General features: G+C 50.2%; 1 protein-coding gene across 1 annotated transcript in view; it reads left to right on the top strand.

The window, feature by feature from the left end:
• The window catches only part of PPM1F (protein phosphatase, Mg2+/Mn2+ dependent 1F), a 35,190-nt gene extending 17,842 nt beyond the window's left edge, over positions 1 to 17,348 (top strand). The window contains exons 2-6 of the mRNA XM_075568544.1: positions 3,389 to 3,588; positions 4,298 to 4,486; positions 14,621 to 14,764; positions 15,000 to 15,093; positions 16,037 to 17,348. Coding sequence (XP_075424659.1) covers positions 3,389 to 3,588; positions 4,298 to 4,486; positions 14,621 to 14,764; positions 15,000 to 15,093; positions 16,037 to 16,398 — 989 coding nt within the window. The 3' untranslated portion in view covers positions 16,399 to 17,348. The remainder of the gene's footprint in view (positions 1 to 3,388; positions 3,589 to 4,297; positions 4,487 to 14,620; positions 14,765 to 14,999; positions 15,094 to 16,036) is intronic.
• The last annotated feature ends 7,730 nt before the right edge of the window (positions 17,349 to 25,078 follow it).

Consider the following 25,078-nt stretch of genomic DNA (forward strand, 5'->3'; position numbering starts at 1 on the left):
AAGGTGTGTAGGTGTCTGTCTCCCCTGGGTGTCTGTCTCCCCTGGGTGTCTGTCTCCCCTGTGGGTGTCTGTCTCCCCTGGGTGTCTCTCTCCCCAGGGTGTCTGTCTCCCCTGGGTGTCTGTCTCCCCTGGGTGTCTGTCTCCCCAGGGTGTCTGTCTCCCCAGGGTGTCTGTCTCCCCTGGGTGTCTGTCAGCAATAAAGCTGTTAAAAAAAAAAAACACACCTCGGAGATGTTAAATTGGGAGCCACGCTCAGACCACGTTATAAGCAGATCCGCGTTGTAGCGGATTGCGCCATAACAGGGTTGAGCTGTGTGTGTCAGAAAAGAAAGAAAAGCACCCGATCCTAGTGTGACATCGAAATGTAAAAGGTTTAATAAACTAATGCGCACCGCGCTGCAAACTTGGGTTGCTGGAGGACTTTCAATACAGCAACGCCACCAGTGAGTTCCCAAAGGTCACATCTTACAACGGCGCGGGCAGTCGGCGCTTTCTCCTCCTGTGTTGGCGCACGAGTTCAGCTCATACCACGCTCTTAAACTTTGGCAAGCTTGTGAGTTTGAATTTGCCTATGTTCATTTTTATTATTAACCCTTTTACATTTCGATGTCACACCCGCCTCCGGCTCTGTTCTTTCTCTTTTTGTCCCGTTAGGTGCGCAATGGGAGGGTGTTGACCCCAGAGAGAGGCTCCCAGCATCCAGGACGTTCATTCCACAAAGGTTTTTTTATTTATCACAGTCTGACTGTGGAATACCATATGGACTCGTGACTTTTCAATTCAATTTGTTTATTTAACATTTTTTTATCATTGCCTTTTATTCATTACCTGTTGGTTATTAGTATACAAGTACCCCCCCCCCCCCCCTTCTTATTTTATAGTGGTAATGGTTACTGTTTTTTATGTACAACATTTTAGTTTAATAGCCTAATCACACCATAATAGGCCAGCTACATTATTGTTAACACACCAGCAGGCATCTGTTTTTTGGTACTTAATAATTTATTTTATTATCATATACATACATGTGTGTGTGTGTGTGTGTGTGTCGTCGTCACTCCGCCTCAGGCCAATGAGAGGTGTGCGGGGGCGGGCCAAGGGACCAATGAGATTTCCCCTAGGGACACAGGAAGATGCAGACCGGCATACAGTGCTTTCACTAATATATAATAAGATACTACCTATTACGGATTTACATCCCGGGCAACGCCGGGTATATCAGCTAGTGTAATATAAACGCTAATAGTGTATACCTAAAAATCTTATACCTATATGATCGGCTGCCAGGACAAATGAGACCAAAACAGATCACACACAGTACAAAAACAAAAAATAACCCGGCGCCTAAAACAAATCCAAAATAACAGATGAATAAATCTGACCATATATAATGTCCAATCCTGTTGGACTCGGGGTCTTTTGATGTTTCTTGATGGTTGTCTCTCAATATGTGGAGATAAACACAAAAACCTATAATAGTGTGTAACTATATAACTGTTGATGGGACAAACATACAATACAAAATAGACAAACAAACACTAGCCACCTGACGCAGACACAAAACTAGACTTGATGAGCTAAAAATAGACTAATTTAATAAAATACACATACAAATAGTAATGAATTATATCATACACAGGGAGGGATGACGCAAGTGTTCTGCTCCGGTAAGGGGAAAAATGAGAATCCTACTTACAGCAAGCAGGGTTTAGAAAGGCATGGTGGCTAGTCTCTAGCCTAATAGGCAAGAACGGGGTGTTCGTTATTCCTTCCCCAGATTGTCGGTACTGACGTCGCATGTACCACCGCATCGGTATCACCACCGTTGATCCCACCGCCTAGATAGAGCTTCTCACGTCGCTGTAGACTCAAACTCCCGTATTCCGACTGCGACTGTTTCCCTGGTTGCGCGCGCAGACGCGGAAGTCTTGTCTGTGAGTGGTTTGACTTGCTTTGCAAGCTCATCCCATGCTGTGCTTAAAAGCTGTGTGAACAGCATTGCATTTGCTTAAATGAGCTCCATGTGAATGGATATTTCAGGCAAAGGGTGTGTGTGCTCATTTGCTTGTCATTTCCCAGAATCCCTTGCTGCAGTGGGAGCACTGTATGCTAGGTGATAATGGTGAAAGGCAGGTGCAGACCTGTCTAAGACATGTGAATTTGCTCACAAGTAATATTCTTTATTGGCTATATGCTAACGGTGGAGGTTTTTTGTCGCCTTTTTCACCCACCATAACTTAAAGTGTGTGTGTGTGTGTGTGTGTGTGTGTGTGTGTGTGTGTGTGTGTGTGTGTGTGTGTGTGTGTGTGTGTGTGTGTGTGTGTGTGTGTGTGTGTGTGTGTGTGTGTGTGTGTGTGTGTGTGTGTGTGTGTGTGTGTGTGTGTGTGTGTGTGTTTTAATAAATTGCCCAGCTGTTTTTATATTGCTGTATAGGATTGCTCTTTTTTCAATATATATATATATATAGTGTGTGTGTGTGTGTGTATATATATATATTATTTGTATATTTCATATCTGCCCGCGTTCCCACATTTTGCTTGTATCTTGCCCATGTTATTGGCTGAAGGTTTCCTGCAATGGGAGTTTAGAGAGAAACTCTCCAAAGACACACTGTTTGAAGACTGAAGGTCAGCAGGCCTGGGTTGCAAAGAGGTCAATGCATTAGCCTGAGCTGTGGAATCACAATTGAAATAACAAGTGATGCTGAGCAGGACACAGCGGAGGCCTCTCACATATCCCTGGAAGGTCCCTCTGGTGTCACCTCCCTGCTCAGACGTTCAGTGGCGCGGGAGCTCCCTCTGCTGGGGAGAAACATGAACTAGCGGCTGGAACATCCATTAGAATTATCATCATCATTTATTTATAGAGCGCCAACATGTCGTACATTGGTACAGGAGGCAAGGCGGGTCCTGCCCGTAGGAGCTTGCAATCTATATGGCTGGTGTGTTTGAGGGCTGCTTGGCGTTGGGGAGGAAGTAAGTGGGATTATGGGGAGAGCAGGTGATGTGTGACGGGGGAAAGGCTCCAATACCGGGGCCGCGGTAACGCCGGGGCGGCTGTAACACCAGGGCCGCGGTAAAGCCTGTCCCTGCTGGCTTAGTTGCCAAGAGCAGTGAAGTTGTAGCCTAATGAGGAGTTTCTAAGGGGGCTGAATTTACTGGGAATAAGTTATTTCTAAGAGTCTGCGGTCAAACCATTTTTATTTCTTCTGGTCTACGGTATTTATGAGAATGTCGCATTTATTAGCACTGCCGGGGAAAATGTGTATATAGGTTTCTATATGTTGGGTTTACATGAGGAGATATACTGTGCATGTCTGCTGGTCACGCATCGGATGTCTGAGTGATTCTGCACGTGTCCTCATTATCTCTGTCTCCTTTCCCCTCAGTCTTTAGCTGCGATGCTCTGCTCGGACGCTGCCTCGGCTGCCTGCAGGAGATCTCTGGGCAGTGGCAGAAGCAGCTTCCCCCTCTCCCGCCCGCTCCACGCCCGTTCCACGTCTCCGCCCACGCCATACGCAACACGCGCAGGAAGATGGAGGATCGCCACGTCGTGCTGCCCGAGTTCAACCAGCTGTTCGGGATCGCGGTAATGTTACGTGGCGCTGACACTCGGCGTGTTTACAACACGGGAGATTCAGGGTACATGGGTGTTAACACGTGAGATACAGATCTGTTGAACTGTTGTGAGAGGGGATTAGCTGCCCCCAAGAGCTTACGATCCAAGCAGCATCTTCATTTTGAGGTTCTCTGCAGAAAAGCTGATGTGTAAAACTATATATATATTTGTTTTTGTTTTTAAATAAGAATGATCACAATTCAAATGAGGGTTTGGGGATTTATTTATTTTGTTCACTATTTATTAAAATTCACAATTTATTTTAGTTTCACTATTTCACTTGAAATCAGCGGGAACGCTGCGCCGCTACATTTTTTGGATATTAATTACTTTTACACTTAGAGTGTGAGCTCTTCGGGGCAGGGAATCCCTTTTCCTATTGTTTTATCTGAAGCGCTTATTACCATTGTGTTATAATGTCAAGTGTATTGTAACATGCGCACATGCACACGCACACGCACATGCACGCACACATACACATACGCACATACACGCAAAAACACACACCTGCATATACACATATACACACGCATATACACATACACACACACACACATACACACACACACACACACATACTCACACTGTCATGGAGTGCAACTCTCGGGGGTCTCGGTCAGGAGAGGCGTGTTGATGGACCCTCTGGCAGAGAAAGGGTTAACCTGTTGCTCTCCCTCAGGACGGAGTGGGGCGGGCTTACTTTGCCGTGTTCGACGGGCACGGCGGGGTGGACGCTGCCAACTACGCGGCCACCCACGTCCACGTGAACGTGGCACGTCACGAGGGGCTGGAGCAGGATCCGGGCCGGGCGCTGCGGGAATCCTTCCAACGCACGGACGCCACGTTCCTCCGGAAAGCAAAGAGAGAGGTGAGGTCTGGGGGGACCCGGGGGGCCGCGTGTCCAGGGTCAGGTCATTGGGTCCCCAAAACCAGGAGCCGTGTAGTTCCATTATAACCCGATCCCTGGTAGACAGAGCGGCCTGCAGCACATCGCAGTATATATTACACAACACTGTGCGACGTGCTGCAGGCCGCAGTATATATTACACAACACTGTGCGATGTGCTGCAGGCCGCAGTATATATTACACAACACTGTGCGATGTGCTGCAGGCCGCAGTATATATTACACAACACTGTGCGATGTGCTGCAGGTCGCAGTATATATTACACAACACTGTGCGATGTGCTGCAGGCCGCAGTATATATTACACAACACTGTGCGATGTGCTGCAGGCCGCAGTATATATTACACAACACTGTGCGATGTGCTGCAGGCCGCAGTATATATTACACAACACTGTGCGATGTGCTGCAGGCCGCAGTATATATTACACACAAACAAAAAACAAAACTGTGCGCTACTACCTAACTACCTATAAAGTTTAAATGTATGAATATATACAGTGCAGTGACTATACCATCAATTTAGTGATAACATTTTTTTTTTTTTTTTTTTAAATTAAACCACAACTCCCACAGTGAGATAATTATACATTAAATAATAAGTGCCACATAACCGTGTTGGGGATAATGGCGTCTGCAGCTGTAAACGCAGGGGTGGCTCAGCACCCCACACACACTAAGAGAATGGAAACAAAAGAAAACAGCGCACAACGCCAAATAGTGAAGCAAATTCAACAATATATTATAGAATTAAAAAGGGGTAATATATCTGCGTACATGAAAAAGGTTGGTAAAAGGCATGTAGTGTGTATCACACTGTTTACCACTCGGCAGCTGTTAGCTGTAGATTCAGGTGCTTGCTTCCCTCTGCTGCTGCAGCTCAGTTGATTCTGGGGCAGGACGTCAGTCTTTTCACTCCCAAGGGGATTTCCCTTCATGCAGCCAGGTTCAGCAGCTGGTACTGGGGCTCAGTGAAATCGCTCCTGCTTCCTGGCCGATATGAAGCTGCTCCTGTACCTCGGCAGGTGTATCCTCTGCACAGAGGTTAAAACGCAGCTTGCTGGGGTGCCCTCAGCGTGCCACGATGCCGCTCCGTCGCGGGACGCTGTGTAGTGACGTCACTGTCTACACAGCAGTGGTGGATTCAATAGGGAAGTTTGAACAGTCTTACAAAGTCTCTCATAAGTGTCCAAAACAGCACACAGGATGAAATAAAAACAGGACAGGCCAATACATAAACAAAGGCCAATGTAAGCAGATATAAGGCAATAGAATGTTACATCCAACTAGTTTCGTAGAATTAACTACTTCTTCTTCTACGAAACTAGTTGGATGTAACATTCTATTGCCTTATATCTGCTTACATTGGCCTTTGTTTATGTATTGGCCTGTCCTGTTTTTATTTCATCCTGTGTGCTGTTTTGGACACTTGTGAGAGACTTTGTAAGACTGTTCAAACTTCCCTATTGAATCCACCACTGCTGTGTAGACAGTGACGTCACTACACAGCGTCCCGCGACGGAGCGGCATCGTGGCACGCTGAGGGCACCCCAGCAAGCTGCGTTTTAACCTCTGTGCAGAGGATACACCTGCCGAGGTACAGGAGCAGCTTCATATCGGCCAGGAAGCAGGAGCGATTTCACCGAGCCCCAGTACCAGCTGCTGAACCTGGCTGCATGAAGGGAAATCCCCTTGGGAGTGAAAAGACTGACGTCCTGCCCCAGAATCAACTGAGCTGCAGCAGCAGAGGGAAGCAAGCACCCGATTCTACAGTTAACAGCTGCCGAGTGGTAAACAGTGTGATACACACTACATGCCTTTTACCAACCTTTTTCATGTACGCAGATATATTACCCCCTTTTTAATTCTATAATATATTGTTGAATTTGCTTCACTATTTGGCGTTGTGCGCTGTTTTCTTTTGTTTCCATATATTACACAACACTGTGCGATGTGCTGCAGGCCGCAGTATATATTACACAACACTGTGCGATGTGCTGCAGGCCGCAGTATATATTACACAACACTGTGCGATGTGCATCAGGCCTCAGTATATATTACACAACACTGTGCGATGTGCATCAGGCCTCAGTATATATTACACAACACTGTGCGATGTGCTGCAGGCCGCAGTATGTATTACACAATACCCTGCGATGTGCTGCAGACAGCAGTATATATTACACAATACCCTGCGATTTGCTGCAGGCCGCAGTATGTATTACACAATACTGTGCGATGTGCTGCAGGCCGCAGTATGTATTACACAATACCCTGCGATGTGCTGCAGACAGCAGTATATATTACACAATACCCTGCGATTTGCTGCAGGCCGCAGTATGTATTACACAATACTGTGCGATGTGCTGCAGGCCGCAGTATCTATTACACAATACCCTGCGATGTGCTGCAGGCCGCAGTATATATTACACAATACTGTGCGATGTGCTGCAGGCCGCAGTATGTATTACACAATACCCTGCGATGTGCATCAGGCCGCAGTATATATTACACACTACCCTGCGATGTGCTGCAGGCCGCAGTATATATTACACAATACCCTGCGATGTGCTGCAGGCCGCAGTATGTATTACACAATAACACGCGATGTGCTGCAGGCCGCAGTATGTATTACACAATAACACGCGATGTGCTGCAGGCCGCAGTATGTATTACACAATACCACGCGATGTGCTGCAGGCCGCAGTATATATAATTACACAATATCACGCGATGTGCTGCAGGCCGCAGCATATATTAAGCAATACCCTGCGATGTGCTGCAGGCCGCAGTATATATTACACAATACCCTGCGATGTGCTGCAGGCCGCAGTATGTATTACACAATACCACGCGATGTGCTGTGTGCTGCAGGCCGCAGTATGTATTACACAATACCACGCGATGTGCTGCTGGCCGCAGTATGTATTACACAATACCCTGCGATGTGCTGCAGGCCGCAGTATGTATTACACAATACCACGCGATGTGCTGCAGGCCGCAGTATCTATTACACAATACCCTGCGATGTGCTGCAGGCCGCAGTATGTATTACACAATACCCTGCGATGTGCTGCAGGCCGCAGTATGTATTACACAATACCCTGCGATGTGCTGCAGGCCGCAGTATGTATTACACAATACCCTGCGATGTGCTGCAGGCCGCAGTATATATTACACAATACCCTGCGATGTGCTGCAGGCCGCAGCATATGGAGAAAAGCGTAAATAAAAAACACAGTCTGAGGTTATTTTGAAACAGAATAACACGTGAATTTATTCAAGTCAAGTGCACAACGGAGACAGCTTTTGAAAAAAAGCTCTCTAACCGATAACACGGTATGCCATATATTTATACCCTAAAACCTAAAGCTCCACCCCTTTATGGGGGGGCTTGCACGTCACTAATATTACCTCATTTTGTAATACATAACAATACTAAAGCTGATGTCATTTTGTAATACATAATAATACTGGATAACTGTCTGTAAGCTAAAAATCATTATGGGGTTAAATGTGATGTCAGTTCTGCCACTTGGCACATTGTATGAGAAACAGTTTATCTTAGACTACTAACGAGGGTTTCCCATAATATCTGCCCTGTTTACACTTTCAATTTGGACGCTGATTGGATGAGGAACGATCAATAAAGTCAGCTAGGAGCGAAAACATTCCCTTCTCTGCTTCACACAGATTTCTTCACATAGAATGATGACATTAAAACTCACAAAGACAAGATGGCGGACTGAAAATAGTCAAACAAAATGGCTGCTTTGATCCTAATGCTGTTATGTCAGACCCCCTAATGTCTCAACTACGTCAGTATATTACACAATACCCTGCGATGTGCTGCAGGCCGCAATATATATGACACAATACACTGGGATGTGCTGCAGGCCGCAGTATATATAATTTCACAATACCCTGCGATGTGCTGCAGGCCGCAGTATATAGTACACAATACTGTGCGATGTGCTGCAGGCCGCAGTATATATTACACAATACCCTGCGATGTGCTGCAGGCCGCAGTATATATTACACAATACCCTGCGATGTGCTGCAGGCCGCAGCATATATTACACAATACCCTGCGATGTGCTGCAGGCCACAGTATATATTACACAATACTGTGTGATGTGCTGCAGGCCGCAGTATATATTACACAATACCCTGCGATGTGCTGCAGTATATATTACACAATACCCTGCGATGTGCTGCAGGCCGCAGTATGTATTACACAATACCCTGCGATGTGCATCAGGCCGCAGTATATATTACACAATACTGTGTGATGTGCTGCAGGCCGCAGTATATATTACACAATACCCTGCGATGTGCTGCAGGCTGCAGTATATATTACACAATACCCTGCGATGTGCTGCAGGCCGCAGTATGTATTACACAATACCCTGCGATGTGCTGCAGGCCGCAGTATATATTACACAATACCCTGCGATGTGCTGCAGGCCGCAGTATGTATTACACAATACCCTGCGATGTGCTGCAGGCCGCAGTATGTATTACACAATACCCTGCGATGTGCTGCAGGTCGCAGTATATATTACACAATACCCTGCGATTTGCTGCAGGCCGCAGTATATATTACACAATACCCTGCGATGTGCTGCAGGCCGCAGTATATATTACACAATACCCTGCGATGTGCTGCAGGCCGGAGTATATATTACACAATACTGTGCGATGTGCTGCAGGCCGCAGTATATATTACACAATACCCTGCGATGTGCTGCAGGCCGCAGTATGTATTACACAATACACTGCGATGTGCTGCAGGCCGCAGTATATATTACACAATACCCTGCGATGTGCTCCAGGCCGCAGTATATATTACACAATGCCACGCGATGTGTTGCAGGCCGCAGTATATATTACACAATACCCTGCGATGTGCTGCAGGCCGCAGTATGTATTACACAATACCCTGCGATGTGCTGCAGGCCGCAGTATATATTACACAATACCCTGCGATGTGCTCCAGGCCGCAGTATATATTACACAATGCCACGCGATGTGTTGCAGGCCGCAGTATATATTACACAATACCCTGCGATGTGCTGCAGGCCGCAGTATGTATTACACAATACCCTGCGATGTGCTGCAGGCCGCAGTATATATTACACAATACCCTGCGATGTGCTCCAGGCTGCAGTATATATTACACAATACCCTGCGATGTGCTGCAGGCCGCAGTATGTATTACACAATACCCTGCGATGTGCTGCAGGCCGCAGTATATATTACACAATACCCTGCGATGTGCTGCAGGTCGCAGTATATATTACACAATACCCTGCGATGTGCTGCAGGCCGCAGTATATATTACACAATACCCTGCGATGTGCTGCAGGCCGGAGTATATATTACACAATACTGTGCGATGTGCTGCAGGCCGCAGTATATATTACACAATACCCTGCGATGTGCTGCAGGCCGCAGTATGTATTACACAATACCCTGCGATGTGCTCCAGGCCGCAGTATATATTACACAATACCCTGCGATGTGCTGCAGGCCGCAGTATATATTACACAATACCCTGCGATGTGCTCCAGGCTGCAGTATATATTACACAATACCCTGCGATGTGCTGCAGGCCGCAGTATGTATTACACAATACCCTGCGATGTGCTGCAGGCCGCAGTATATATTACACAATACCCTGCGATGTGCTGCAGGTCGCAGTATATATTACACAATACCCTGCGATATGCTGCAGGCCGCAGTATATATTACACAATACCCTGCGATGTGCTGCAGGCCGGAGTATATATTACACAATACTGTGCGATGTGCTGCAGGCCGCAGTATATATTACACAATACCCTGCGATGTGCTGCAGGCCGCAGTATGTATTACACAATACACTGCGATGTGCTGCAGGCCGCAGTATATATTACACAATACCCTGCGATGTGCTCCAGGCCGCAGTATATATTACACAATGCCACGCAATGTGTTGCAGGCCGCAGTATATATTACACAATACCCTGCGATGTGCTGCAGGCCGCAGTATGTATTACACAATACCCTGCGATGTGCTGCAGGCCGCAGTATATATTACACAATAGCAAGTAAAAAGGAAGACAGCAGATTGATCTCCCACAGATCCCTTTTACCACTGCACAAACAGGCCAATACAATAGATAGCAAGGATGTAGTGCTTCTTGATATAAATAGGAGTGGACTATAGGGAGGACCCTGGTAATTGCACCCAGTGCTAGGAATGAGCAATGACCTAAAAACGCCTTATGGGCAAAACAATAAACTTTTATTAAACATTTATATTCACACACAGTAATACGACGCAATAAATCAGTGGGTAATAAAAACAACTAAAACACAGGTACGGGTATATAAGGAGGTAGTGATTAGATAAATATCTGTAATTCTACTTCATAAATGAAGTCCTCCTGGTTGATAGCTCCGATGGGGGAGGTGTGGGGTGGGGGTAGTGATGCCTAAATGCAAACAGCGATTAGTGCTAACAAGTATGTGGCAAAATCAACCAACTAAAACCAGGGAAGGGTGTAGTGAGGTGTATACAATACTGCTAGTGTGGCACTACCGGAGAAGACTGCCTCAGTCAGTAATGATCGTGAGTAGTGCAGCCTGTGCCATGGTCAGTGTGGCTGCCTGGCGCAGTGTTCTAGTGATTGCGCTGCCACCATGTGTATCCAATGCAGCCCTCACTCCAAAGCCCACAAACAGCGGCAAAGGCCAATATAGTGCACAATAGAGGCCAGATAGCTGGAAATAGCAACCTCCGGTACACAGACTAGCACCCTTCCTCCCCAGTAACGGAGCGATCTCACCCGTCACCTCCGACGTCATCCCGACGTACGTTTCGCGCTCGGGGGCTGGCGCTTTCTCAAGGTAGGGGGTCCCTACTGAGTCATGGTGTAACGTATATGTACACGTTTGTCTAGGCGGTGCTTAGGAACTCCCCAATCGCACTCCACTATAATGATTGACAGTATAGACGGCAAATAGCAGTGCTCGAGGGGTATCGAGTGACTAACTGTGCTTTAACCCCAGACATACTGTGGACTAAATAGCAGCTAAACGCAGACCTATGTGAGGATAGGTAGGACACATAAGTAAGGTATAGCTATGTGTCTAGTGGTAATATAAATAGAGTGATACATGGTTACCAGGTAGGTGGGATACCAGGGGATGCCTCAGATCGGAGCAATGACCAGAAGGTGGTTAACCTGTCATCCTCCAAGTGTGCTAGTTATATATCGACCACTTGATGCAGTGTTGAGTTTGTGGCAAGTGTAGGTAAATATACCTTACTACATTGGAATGGGATCCAGGTATATAGCTAACTTTAGAGTTCGTTTTGACCTACGGGGCGGACGCCATAGGTTAGAACAGTCCTACACTCTATACCTATCCACAGTTATCCACACACCCATGACCCCTAACTTTGGTAATTAGACATATGGACTACTATATACCCACAGGTTGGCCCCAAGTATCCATGGAGGGATCATGCCTACATCAATTTGGTCACCCATCCTTTTAGTGGCACTAACGTATACCACATAATAGACTTTACACTCACCTGTGTGCATCGGGTCGCCATCCCGCTACACAGCACCATCATATATACCATCAATCAGATATATTTACCTACACTTGCCACAAACTCAACACTGCATCAAGTGGTCGATATATAACTAGCACACTTGGAGGATGACAGGTTAACCACCTTCTGGTCATTGCTCCGGTCTGAGGCATCCCCTGGTATCCCACCTACCTGGTAACCATGTATCACTCTATTTATATTACCACTAGACACATAGCTATACCTTACTTATGTGTCCTACCTATCCTCACATAGGTCTGCGTTTAGCTGCTATTTAGTCCACAGTATGTCTGGGGTTAAAGCACAGTTAGTCACTCGATACCCCTCGAGCGCTGCTATTTGCCTTCTATACTGTCAATCATTATAGTGGAGTGCGATTGGGGAGTTCCTAAGCACCGCCTAGACAAACGTGTACATATACGTTACACCATGACTCAGTAGGGACCTCCTACCTTGAGAAAGCGCCAGCCCCCGAGCGCGAAACGTACGTCGGGATGACGTCATCGCGTTGACGTCGGAGGTGACGGGTGAGTTCGCTCCGTTACTGGGGAGGAAGGGTGCTAGTCTGTGTACCGGAGGTTGCTGTTTCCAGCTATCTGGCCTCTATTGTGCACTATATTGGCCTTTGCCGCTGTTTGTGGGCTTTGGAGTGAGGGCTGCATTGGATACACATGGTGGCAGCGCAATCACTAGAACACTGCGCCAGGCAGCCACACTGACCACGGCACAGGCTGCACTACTCACGATCATTACTGACTGAGGCAGTCTTCTCCGGTAGTGCCACACTAACAGTACCGTATACACCTCACTACACCCTTCCCTGGTTTTAGGTGGTTGATTTTGCCACATACTTGTTAGCACTAATCGCTGTTTGCATTTAGGCATCACTACCCCCACCCCACACCTCCCCCATCGGAGCTATCAACCAGGAGGACTTCATTTATGAAGTAGAATTACAGATATTTATCTAATCACTACCTCCTTATATACCCGTACCTGTGTTTTAGTTGTTTATATTACCCACTGATTTATTGCGTCGTATTACTGTGTGTGAATATAAATGTTTAATAAAAGTTTATTGTTTTGCCCATAAGGCGTTTTTAGGTAATTGCTCATTCCTAGCACTGGGTGCAATTACCAGGGTCCTCCCTATAGTCCACTCCTATTTATATCAAGAAGCACTACATCCTTGCTATCTATTGTATTGGCCTGTTTGTGCAGTGGTAAAAGGGATCTGTGGGAGATCAATCTGCTGTCTTCCTTTTTACTTGCTATGCCAGTACCATCCCTTTGCACCGGCTATATTATCTGCTATCTGGTGAGCGGTATACTATCAGTTATTTCTGTATATTACACAATACCCTGCGATGTGCTGCAGGCCGCAGTATGTATTGCACAATACCCTGCGATGTGCTGCAGGCCGCAGTATATATTACACAATACCCTGCGATGTGCTGCAGGCCGCAGTATATATTACACAATACCCTGCGATGTGCTGCAGGCCGCAGTATATATAATTACACAATACTGTGCGATGTGCTGCAGTCCGCAGTATCTATTACACAATACTGTGCGATGTGCTGCAGGACGCAGCATATATTACACAATACCCTGCGATGTGTTGCAGGCCGCAGTATATATAATTACACAATACTGTGCGATGTGCTGCAGTCCGCAGTATCTATTACACAATACTGTGCGATGTGCTGCAGGCCGCAGTATATATTACACAATACCCTGCGATGTGCTGCAGGCCGCAGTATATATTGCACAATACTCTGCGATGTGCTGCAGGCCGCAGTATATATTGCACAATACTCTGCGATGTGCTGCAGGCCGCATACCGCCCCGCTCCCCTGCTGTGTGGTATCAAGTTATTGTGGAATATATACTCAGGTGACCATAAATCTTGTTACTTTGGGGACACACTTTTTAATATTTTGTTACACAGACTAAATGTACAAGTATCACTAGTAAATTGCACGCCGATCTGGGAGGAGCTCGCGGGAATTGTACTTCTGTTATCAATATTTTAGGTTTAACAACAAAAAGGATCTCCTCGCTCCCTTTCTCCCTCTCTCTCGCTCCCTTTCTCTCTCCCTCTCTCTCGCTCCCTTTCTCTCTCCCTCTCTCTCGCTCCCTTTCTCTCTCCCTCTCTCCCTCTCTCCCTCTCTCTCTCTCTCCCCCCTTTATAAACTCTGCGCATTTATATTTATATTATATTAAATACAAATCAAAAAGTAGTGGTACTCGGCACTTCCTAGCTGCGCCTGATGCTTGGACCGCTGATGAGGTTCTGGTAGCGGTGTCCTGGAGACCTGTGGGTTCCTTGCAGGTTATTGAGCTATTTATAGAGGGGGATGTGCCCTTCAGACTCCGGAAGTGCCGACTTGTGAGGTCCCCATCCCCCTGGCAGCGACGGGGTGAATGGAATTTCGGGGTGCAGGTGCGGTCCTCACCCCTCACATCTCCCTCCTCCTTCCAGAGGCTGCGGAGCGGCACGACGGGGGTGTGCGCCCTGCTGGAGGGAGACCGGCTGCACGTGGCCTGGCTGGGGGACTCGCAGGCCGTCCTGGTACAGCGCGGGAATCACGTGACTCTGATGGACCCCCACAAACCGGAACGAGAGGTGAGCAGGAGCCCGAACACCCCTCCACCTCCCCCCCCCCTCTCTCTCCCAACACATGGCTGGTACCTCCCAGTCTCTCCTCCTCTCTCTCATCCTTCCGCCCCTTGCCCTCTCTTGCACCTCTCTCTTTTCCGAGGCCCTGGCTGCCTGGCCCCCTCCCCCTGTCCGGCTCCCTCTCTCCCTCCGTGTTACTCGCACGCTCCCATGGAGGGGATCTGACTCTGTTCCTCCCCAGGACGAGCGCAATCGAATCGAGTCCCTGGGGGGCTGCGTGACGTACATGGGATGCTGGAGGGTCAACGGCACCCTCGCCGTGTCCAGAGCCATCGGTGAGTTGGTAACCGGCTGCCAGTGCAATACGCTGCCCCCTGCTGGAGCAAAAAGGGTTAATAACCTTGGGGGTGGTCCTTGAAACCCCTTAAAGTTGACGTTTGACCCTGAAAGAACGGCCGCAGTTCCTTTGTTACAGGAATGAGCCGCAAGTAAACACACATCTCCCCACGCACGTCCCCAATCTCCGTCCCTGGACGGGTCGCTGGTCAGTGTCGTTGTCCATATACTGTAGGGGAAGGGTTATTCGTGCATCTCGGCTGTTGCCCCAGACTCTGGATGTTGGACGCTCGCTCGGGCAGAGCTGGTCATCAGGGCTTTCTCAGGATATTAAAGCTGCAGTTCAGGCAATATCATGCATGTGTGGGTTTTTTTTTTTAATAAATCAGTTCTGTAGTAAGAAAAAATACTTTTAGCATTTTTTGTTTTAAAAAAAAAACAACTTTGAAAGACCAATTTTCTTGTATTCTATTTTTAAAAGCATGCTTGTTGCTATAGCAACGATTTACATTCTCCATATTTAAAGATGTCGCCAAACTTTGCCGATCAATAGACGGAGAACGAATTGACCGGCAGCTATGCAGTTCTTTAGGTAATTAGAGATTGCCCACATAAAACTATTGAAGTAAAAAAAGATAACGGGAGCTTGAACTGCAGCTTTAACCTCTTCATCACCAGTAACACACGGGCTGCATTGTATGTCTGGAAGCCCAGGTTGGGCGGTCCATGGATTGGGTGTTGCAGCAGCCTGGGGATTTCCTTATTGTGCAGTGATGAGGTCAGCTCCGTGTCCCGCTATCATTGTGATGTCATCACACCTTGTCACCGTGATGCCATCTAGGTCCCGCCCGTAGTGCGGTGCTGTCCCGTGTTATGGTGGCCCCCCACTGCCCTTTGAGACTCGTCACGGTAACTCCGCCTTGACATTTGTCCTCTCGCCAGGTGACATCGACCAGAAGCCGTACGTGTCCGGCGAGGGAGACGTGACGTCCCGCCCCCTCGGCGGCACGGAGGATTTCCTGGTGCTGGCGTGCGACGGGCTCTACGACACGGTGTCGCTGCCGGAGGTCCCCGGCCTGGTCCTGGGCCACCTGCGGGAGAACGGGGGGGAATGGCAGGGCGCGGCCGAGGCGCTGGTGACCGCCGCCAAGAAGGGCGGCTCCGCGGACAACATCACGGTGCTGGTGGTCTTCCTGCGCGACCCGGTCAGCGTGCTGGAGGATTGCCTGGCGCAGGGCAGCGGCAAGGAGGAGCCTCTCTTTGATTTCGGAGGCAGGGAGGCGGCGTCAGACCACGCGGCGTGACAGCGCAGACCCGCCACCGCCCTGGGGGGGGGGGGAGGGGACAGGCCGCTTAGCAGGACAGGTCACAGGACTGTCCCACAAGGATATCGCCGCTCGCGGGGGGACAGTCTAAATTCTGTGCTTATCGGCTACTCCCCGGGCCAGTTGTTTAACCCCTTCCCCGCCAGCGGGGGCCTGCAGAGCAGTATAACAACATTTAGAGCAATTGGTCACTGGGCCCACTGGCAAGGAAGGGGTTAAGAGTATTATTCAGTGGTCAAGTGTTTTTAAAACGACCTCCAAATGCATCCCGGGTTAACCCCTCGTCTCACAGAGCGGTGTGCCCACTTCTTAACCTGGCAGCGCGGCCAGCAAACGCGCCGGAGACCTGTGTAATTCTATTTAAATATGTCCTTGTTTTTACATGTAACCGTGCAGTGTTAATGTTTTATATACAGCTAAATATATATATATATATTTTATTTTTATTTGTGATTCATCTTTTTTTCAAAGTGACCTCTAATTACGCTAAACTCACACACGGCTCCGCAGACGCGTTCTGCGGCATTTCTTCTGACTGCTCTTTTTTTGGGGGGGGGGGGCGGGTATTCTCAGCTGGCGTGTGAGCCGGAGGGGGGAGGGAGACATACCCGCCCAAACCCATCGTATTTACAATGTGTGATAAAGCTATATATTCTGTTCAGTATTGTGGTATATCATGGGTGCTCAAATCCAGTCCTCAAGCCCTTCCCCCAACGGGTCAGGTTTTCAGGATATCCCTGCTTCAGCACAGGTGGCTCCATCAAAGGCTCAGCTGGGATATCTTGAAAACCTGACCTGTTGGTGGGAGGGGGGGGGCTTGAGGACTGGAGTTGACTGCCCCCTTCTGGTATATAACCCAAAGTGCAACCGACTGTTATATTCTGTATTCAACTACAAGTATTGTTCAATAAATAAATATACTTATTCTATACATTGCTCTGTGTTAAACACTCACTTGCTGGTGAGATTTCATGTCTAGGAGACGACCGGACCCATTTTTCATTGGGAGTGGGAGGAGGTGAAAGGACAGAGCCGAGAGACCCTCGCAGAGAAGGTGGGTTCCATGTCCCAGCCCCGGTGATTTGGCTGAACTTGCAGGGATCCTTCAACGTGGGAATTTCATTGTCGACGCTTCTGTCTCGTACCTGAGAATCGGCCTGTGCAGAGAATAATAACTGCGCGTCGGTTACATTCATTTCTCAGCACTTCGTCCTTTTTCCCACTGAGCAGCGCGGTGTGTTTCTAGTTCCCGTAAACGTGTTTCTGGCGCTGAGTTACCGCCGTGCCGCAGCCGTGACTCGCGTAACCGGATGTCTGACAGACCGGAGTTCTCATTCAATCTTCTCTGCAATGGGAAAAGCTCCAAAATATGCTCCCAGTGTACACAGCACAGTACAAATAATCCCCGGCGCGTAGAGATAACAATCTATGTTTTTGGTGCCTGAGACGCCAGGATATAGGGAGGAGCAGGCGCCGGGATATAGGGAGGAGCAGAGAGTGGGATATAGTGAGGAGCAGGCGCCGGGATATAGTGAGGAGCAGGCGCCGGGCTATAGTGAGGAGCAGAGAGTGGGATATAGTGAGTAGCAGATGCCGGGATATAGTGAGGAGCAGATGCCGGGATATAGTGAGGAGCAGGCGCCGGGATATAGTGAGGAGCAGGCGCCGGGATATAGTGAGGAGCAGGCGCCGGGATATAGGAAGGAGCAGACGCCGGAATATAGTGAGGAGCAGACGCCGGGATACAGTGAGGAGCAGGCGCCGGGATATAGTGAGGAGCAGAGAGTGGGATATAGTGAGGAGCAGGCGCTGGGATATAGTGAGGAGCAGAGAGTGGGATATAGAGAGGAGCAGGCGCCGGGATATAGAGAGGAGCAGGCGCCGGGATATAGTGAGGAGCAGGCGCCGGGATACAGTGAGGAGCAGAGAGTGGGATATAGTGAGGAGCAGAGAGTGGGATATAGTGAGGAGCAGGCACCGGGATATAGAGGAGCAGACGCCGGGATAGAGAGGAGCAGACGCCGGGATATAGAGAGGAGCAGGCGCCGGGACATAGTGAGGAGCAGACGCCGGGATATAGTGAGGAGCAGAGAGTGGGATATAGTGAGGAGCAGAGTGGGATATAGTGAGGAGCAGGCGCCGGGATATAGTGAGGAGCAGGCGCCGGGATATAGTGAGGAGCAGAGAGTGGGATATAGTGAGGAGCAGAGAGTGGGATACAGTGAGGAGCAGGCGCCGGGATATAGGGAGGAGCAGAGAGTGGGATATAGTGAGGAGCAGGCGCCGGGATATAGTGAGGAGCAGGCGCCGGGCTATAGTGAGGAGCAGAGAGTGGGATATAGTGAGTAGCAGATGCCGGGATATAGTGAGGAGCAGATGCCGGGATATAGTGAGGAGCAGGCGCCGGGATATAGTGAGGAGCAGGCGCCGGGATATAGTGAGGAGCAGGCGCCGGGATATAGTGAGGAGCAGGCGCCGGGATATAGGAAGGAGCAGACGCCGGAATATAGTGAGGAGCAGACGCCGGGATACAGTGAGGAGCAGGCGCCGGGATATAGTGAGGAGCAGAGAGTGGGATATAGTGAGGAGCAGGCGCTGGGATATAGTGAGGAGCAGAGAGTGGGATATAGAGAGGAGCAGGCGCCGGGATATAGAGAGGAGCAGGCGCCGGGATATAGTGAGGAGCAGGCGCCGGGATACAGTGAGGAGCAGAGAGTGGGATATAGTGAGGAGCAGAGAGTGGGATATAGTGAGGAGCAGGCACCGGGATATAGAGAGGAGCAGACGCCGGGATAGAGAGGAGCAGACGCCGGGATATAGAGAGGAGCAGGCGCCGGGACATAGTGAGGAGCAGACGCCGGGATATAGTGAGGAGCAGAGAGTGGGATATAGTGAGGAGCAGGCGCCGGGATATAGTGAGGAGCAGAGAGTGGGATATAGTGAGGAGCAGAGTGGGATATAGTGAGGAGCAGGCGCCGGGATATAGTGAGGAGCAGGCGCCGGGATATAGTGAGGAGCAGGCACCGGGATATAGTGAGGAGCAGGCGCAGGGATATAGTGAGGAGCAGGCGCCGGGATATAGTGAGGAGCAGAGAGTGGGATATAGTGAGGAGCAGGCGCCGGGATATAGAGAGGAGCAGAGAGTGGGATATAGAGAGAAGCAGACGCCGGGATATAGTGAGGAGCAGGCGCCGGGATATAGTGAGGAGCAGGCGCCGGGATATAGAGAGGAGCAGAGAGTGGGATATAGAGAGAAGCAGACGCCGGGATATAGTGAGGAGCAGGCGCCGGGATATAGTGAGGAGCAGGCGCCGGGATATAGAGAGGAGCAGACGCCGGGATATAGAGAGGAGCAGACGCCGGGACATAGTGAGGAGCAGGCGCCGGGATATAGTGAGGAGCAGACGCCGGGATATAGTGAGGAGCAGGCGCCGGGATATAGTGAGGAGCAGAGAGTGGGATATAGAGAGAAGCAGACGCCGGGATATAGTGAGGAGCAGAGAGTGGGATATAGAGAGGAGCAGACGCCGGGATATAGGGAGGAGCAGACGCCGGGATATAGTGAGGAGCAGGCGCCGGGATATAGTGAGGAGCAGGCGCCGGGATATAGAGAGGAGCAGACGCCGGGACATAGTGAGGAGCAGGCGCCGGGATATAGTGAGGAGCAGAGAGTGGGATATAGAGAGGAGCAGACGCCGGGATATAGTGAGGAGCAGGCGCCGGGATATAGTGAGGAGCAGGCGCCGGGATATAGTGAGGAGCAGAGAGTGGGATATAGAGAGGAGCAGACGCCGGGATATAGTGAGGAGCAGACGCCGGGATATAGTGAGGAGCAGACGCCGTGATATAGTGAGGAGCAGGCGCCGGGATATAGTGAGGAGCAGAGAGTGGGATATAGTGAGGAGCAGGCGCCGGGATATAGTGAGGAGCAGACGCCGTGATATAGTGAGGAGCAGGCGCCGGGATATAGTGAGGAGCAGAGAGTGGGATATAGTGAGGAGCAGGCGCCGGGATATAGTGAGGAGCAGGCGCCGGGATATAGTGAGGAGCAGGCGCCGGGATATAGTGAGGAGCAGGCGCCGGGATATAGAGAGGAGCAGGCGCCGGGATATAGAGAGGAGCAGGCACCGGGATATAGAGAGGAGCAGACGCCGGGATATAGAGAGGAGCAGGCGCCGGGATATAGAGAGGAGCAGGCGCCGGGATATAGAGAGGAGCAGGCGCCAGGACATAGTGAGGAGCAGACGCCGGGATATAGTGAGGAGCAGGCGCCGGGATATAGTGAGGAGCAGGCGCCGGGATATAGTGAGGAGCAGGCGCCGGGATATAGTGAGGAGCAGAGAGTGGGATATAGCAAGGGGCAGGCGCCGGAATATAGTGAGGAGCAGACGCCGGGATATAGTGAGGAGCAGGCGCCGGGATATAGTGAGGAGCAGGCGCCGGGATATAGTGAGAAGAGAGTGGGATATAGTGAGGAGCAGGCGCCGGGATATAGAGAGGAGCAGGCGCCGGGATATAGTGAGGAGCAGGCGCCGGGATATAGTGAGGAGCAGGCGCCGGGATATAGTGAGGAGCAGGCGCCGGGATATAGTGAGGAGAAGAGAGTGGGATATAGTGAGGAGCAGGCGCCGGGATATAGTGAGGAGAAGAGAGTGGGATATAGTGAGGAGCAGGCGCCGGGATATAGTGAGGAGAAGAGAGTGGGATATAGTGAGGAGCAGAGAGTGGGATATAGTGAGGAGCAGGCGCCGGGATATAGTGAGGAGAAGAGAGTGGGATATAGTGAGGAGCAGGCGCCGGGATATAGTGAGGAGAAGAGAGTGGGATATAGTGAGGAGCAGGCGCCGGGATATAGTGAGGAGCAGGCGCCGGGATATAGTGAGGAGAAGAGAGTGGGATATAGTGAGGAGCAGGCGCCGGGATATAGTGAGGAGAAGAGAGTGGGATATAGTGAGGAGCAGAGTGGGATATAGTGAGGAGCAGACGCCGGGATATAGTGAGGAGCAGGCGCCGGGATATAGTGAGGAGCAGGCGCCGGGATATAGTGAGGAGCAGAGAGTGGAATATAGCAAGGAGCAGGCACCGGGATATAGTGAGGAGCAGACGCCGGGATATAGGGAGGAGCAGACACCGGGATATAGTGAGGAGCAGGCGCTGGGATATAGTGAGGAGCAGACACCGGAATATAGTGAGGAGCAGGCGCCGGGATATAGTGAGGAGCAGAGAGTGGGATATAGTGAGGAGTAGGCGCCGGGACATAGTGAGGAGCAGACGCCGGGATATAGTGAGGAGCAGGCGCCGAGATATAGAGAGAAGCAGACGCCGGGATATAGAGAGGAGCAGGCGCCGGGATATAGAGAGGAGCAGGCGCCGGGATATAGTGAGGAGCAGGCGCCGGGATATAGGGAGGAGCAGAGAGTGGGATATAGTGAGGAGCAGAGAGTGGGATATAGTGAGGAGCAGACGCCGGGATATAGGGAGGAGCAGACGCCGGGATATAGAGAGGAGCAGGCGCCGGGATATAGTGAGGAGCAGGCGCCGGGATATAGTGAGGAGCAGGCGCCGGGATATAGTGAGGAGCAGAGAGTGGGATATAGAGAGAAGCAGACGCCGGGATATAGAGAGGAGCAGGCGCCGGGATATAGTGAGGAGCAGGCGCCGGGATATAGTGAGGAGCAGGCGCCGGGATATAGTGAGGAGAAGAGAGTGGGATATAGTGAGGAGCAGGCGCCGGGATATAGTGAGGAGAAGAGAGTGGGATATAGTGAGGAGCAGGCGCCGGGATATAGTGAGGAGAAGAGAGTGGGATATAGTGAGGAGCAGGCGCCGGGATATAGTGAGGAGCAGAGAGTGGGATATAGTGAGGAGCAGGCGCCGGGATATAGTGAGGAGCAGGCGCCGGGATATAGTGAGGAGCAGAGAGTGGGATATAGCGAGGAGCAGGCGCCGGGATATAGCAAGGAGCAGGCGCCAGGATTTGAACCAGTATCCCCAGCTTCAGTCTGTGACATTGTTTTCAGAGTCCGTGCTAAACCACTTCAGTCTATCACAACAATGCCTCTCCTGCCCTCTTCTGAAAGAATGTTCCATGCATCCACCACTTCAAAGTGTTTCCAACATCTTCAATCTTGACAGCATGACCTTGTCTTAAAGACAGATTGTTATACAGAGGAAGAATACAAATTATGGTGGGTGCAAAAGGCGACAAGAAGCCTCCTCCGTTAGCATATAGCCAATAAAAAGATCACTTGTGAGCACATTCACATGTCTAAGGCTGCGTCCATAGAAGGGCAGACCGCGCTGACGCGTCCGCACACTGCGAGATCAGACTGCCTAAAGGCAGTGATCGCGTCTATACAGCGTGCGCGCAGAGGTGGGAGGGGGCGCACGATGCGCGGTCACGGGAGCAGTTCGCCCCATGAGGGCGAATCAGCTCCGTGACATCACTGGCCCGCCTATAGACACGCCCCCGGATGGCATGCGGACAAAGGTCAGAGAAAGCACCCGCTTTCCCTCAGCCTCCGCGCGCTTCCGCACTCCTGCTGTGTCTATGGACGCAGCCTTAGACAGTTCTGCCATTCACCATTATCACCTAGCATACAGTGCTTCCACTGCAGCAAGGGATTCTGGGAAATGACATGCAAATGAGCACACCGTGTCACCGTTTGCCTGAAATCCATTTTTATATGGAGTCCTTAATATAAACTAATGCTCGCTGTTAACACAGCTTTAGATAGATAGATAGATAGATAGATAGATAGATAGATAGATAGATAGATAGATAGATAGATAGATATCCCTTTCTCACTCACCCTTATCTAAATCTGGTTTTGTTCTGCCTTCTAAACCTCAGTTTTAGCCATAGATTCCTGTGTAAATCAGTATTGCCGACCTGAGGAAGAGAGGAAAACTCTCGGACGCTTGTCCTATGCCATAAATGGTTAGTCCAAATATAAAAGGTATCGCCTCTGCACTCAGGAGACTTTGGTAGTCAGCCCCTTAGCCTTTGATGTGGTTCCTCTAATGAATGTAGCTGTATACGGTGCTTGCCTTTGCATGCACACTGCATGCTCTATTCTAAGCATACCGACAATATAACATCCAAGGAAATACACACTCTGAGTATTACTTTTAGGAGGTTACTCCTGCCCCAAAGAGCTTACAATCTAAAAGCTATGGCAGGGACGTAGGAGCATGACTGGTAGCTACTGTAATGCAGTCTGATCCAATCTGTCTTTCCTCCAGTGTCCTGCGGGATCAGTGCACTGTGTGGCTGTGGCGGGCCCCTCTGGCAGGGAAGGGGTTAGGGCACAAAGCATAATCCCAGAATGTGATGAGTCGGTGCAAGGGGTGTTTTTCCCGTAAAAGTGAGCGACGGATCTGACTCACGCGCCAGACTAATGCATCACCTTAACCCCTGCAGTGCCCCGAGCCAGGCGTCCACGTCCGGCCAAATCTCTCCGGGAAAGTTTATTTGGGGGGGGGGGGGGGGGAACGGGGAAGTGGAGCATGTTTAACCCCCTGAGTGCCAGGAAAGCATTGCAAAGCGGCAAATGTATAACGTGCAAAGCGATGAACGCCTAAAACCTTTCTCACTCCCTGCCCCGCACCTCTGGGATGCCTTTTCCCCTCAATATCCGACTGGCACCCTCTCTCTCCACCTTCAGGACCTTCCTTAGAACACACCTCTGTAAGAAGCACGCGGGTAGCTCTGTGGCTGTTACTATACATCTCAGATGCCCTAATCTTGGCCCCTTGCAGACTCCCTTACCCATCCTCCAACTATCTCTAAGTTCTCCCCCCTTACCACTTAGGCTGCGGCCCCGCTGCCGCTGACCGCGCTCATGCTTGAGAGCGGTGACGTCACCAGCTTACCAAGCATGAGCGCCGGGTGTCCTGGCTATTTTGCCGGGGGGGGCCGCGCTTGAAAGTCAATTTTTTTTTACTCAAGCGCCAAGCTTGGGTGAGCGTGGGGACGGGACAATTTGATTTGCCGAAACTAAACTCGGCAAGCGCCGCGTGCTCAGCGCTAGCGTGGCCGCAGCCTTAGATTGTAAGCTCTTCGGGGCAGGGGCTCCTTTTCCTAATATGTTACTTTTATGTCTGAAAGCGCTTCTCCCCAGCCTCTCACGTGTGTTACAGCCGCATAGCGCTATAGAAATAAAGACATGCATACAGCTATCTTTAGCTCCTGATAATAATTGTGTTTGGGGAACAAGGCACGTGGCGGCTTCCCAATATGACGTGGGCGTTGCTGCTAATTGAAGGGTCTGTGGTGTAACTTTTCCGTGTTCCCGTCACTTTGTAACAGTGCGGGGGGGGGGGGGGGGAATTTGAGTGGCACTCGAAGTGCAGCCCTGTGCACACTCGCTGGTCTGTACAAATAAAGAGTTAACCCCTCGAGAGCTGGAAGGTGTGAGCTGGGAATGGAAATGCCGGTTCCTATCACTGGGTCCCAGGTCTGGGGAGATCTCCCGGTGCTCAGCGAGTCTCTGAGATTCTGGATCTGCTCCATAGCAGCCAGCGGTGACATCTCCTGTCCTGCTTCAGCAATGTCCATCACAGGGACGGTCACGGAGAAAGTGATGGGTCTCGCGTACGTTGGCAGGCGCCTGTAGCCCCTTCAGTGCTGGGGCTTGGAAAGCACAGTGATATATTC

This window comes from Ascaphus truei, chromosome 13 (assembly GCF_040206685.1).
Source record: "Ascaphus truei isolate aAscTru1 chromosome 13, aAscTru1.hap1, whole genome shotgun sequence".
Classification (NCBI taxonomy): Eukaryota; Metazoa; Chordata; class Amphibia; order Anura; family Ascaphidae; genus Ascaphus; species Ascaphus truei.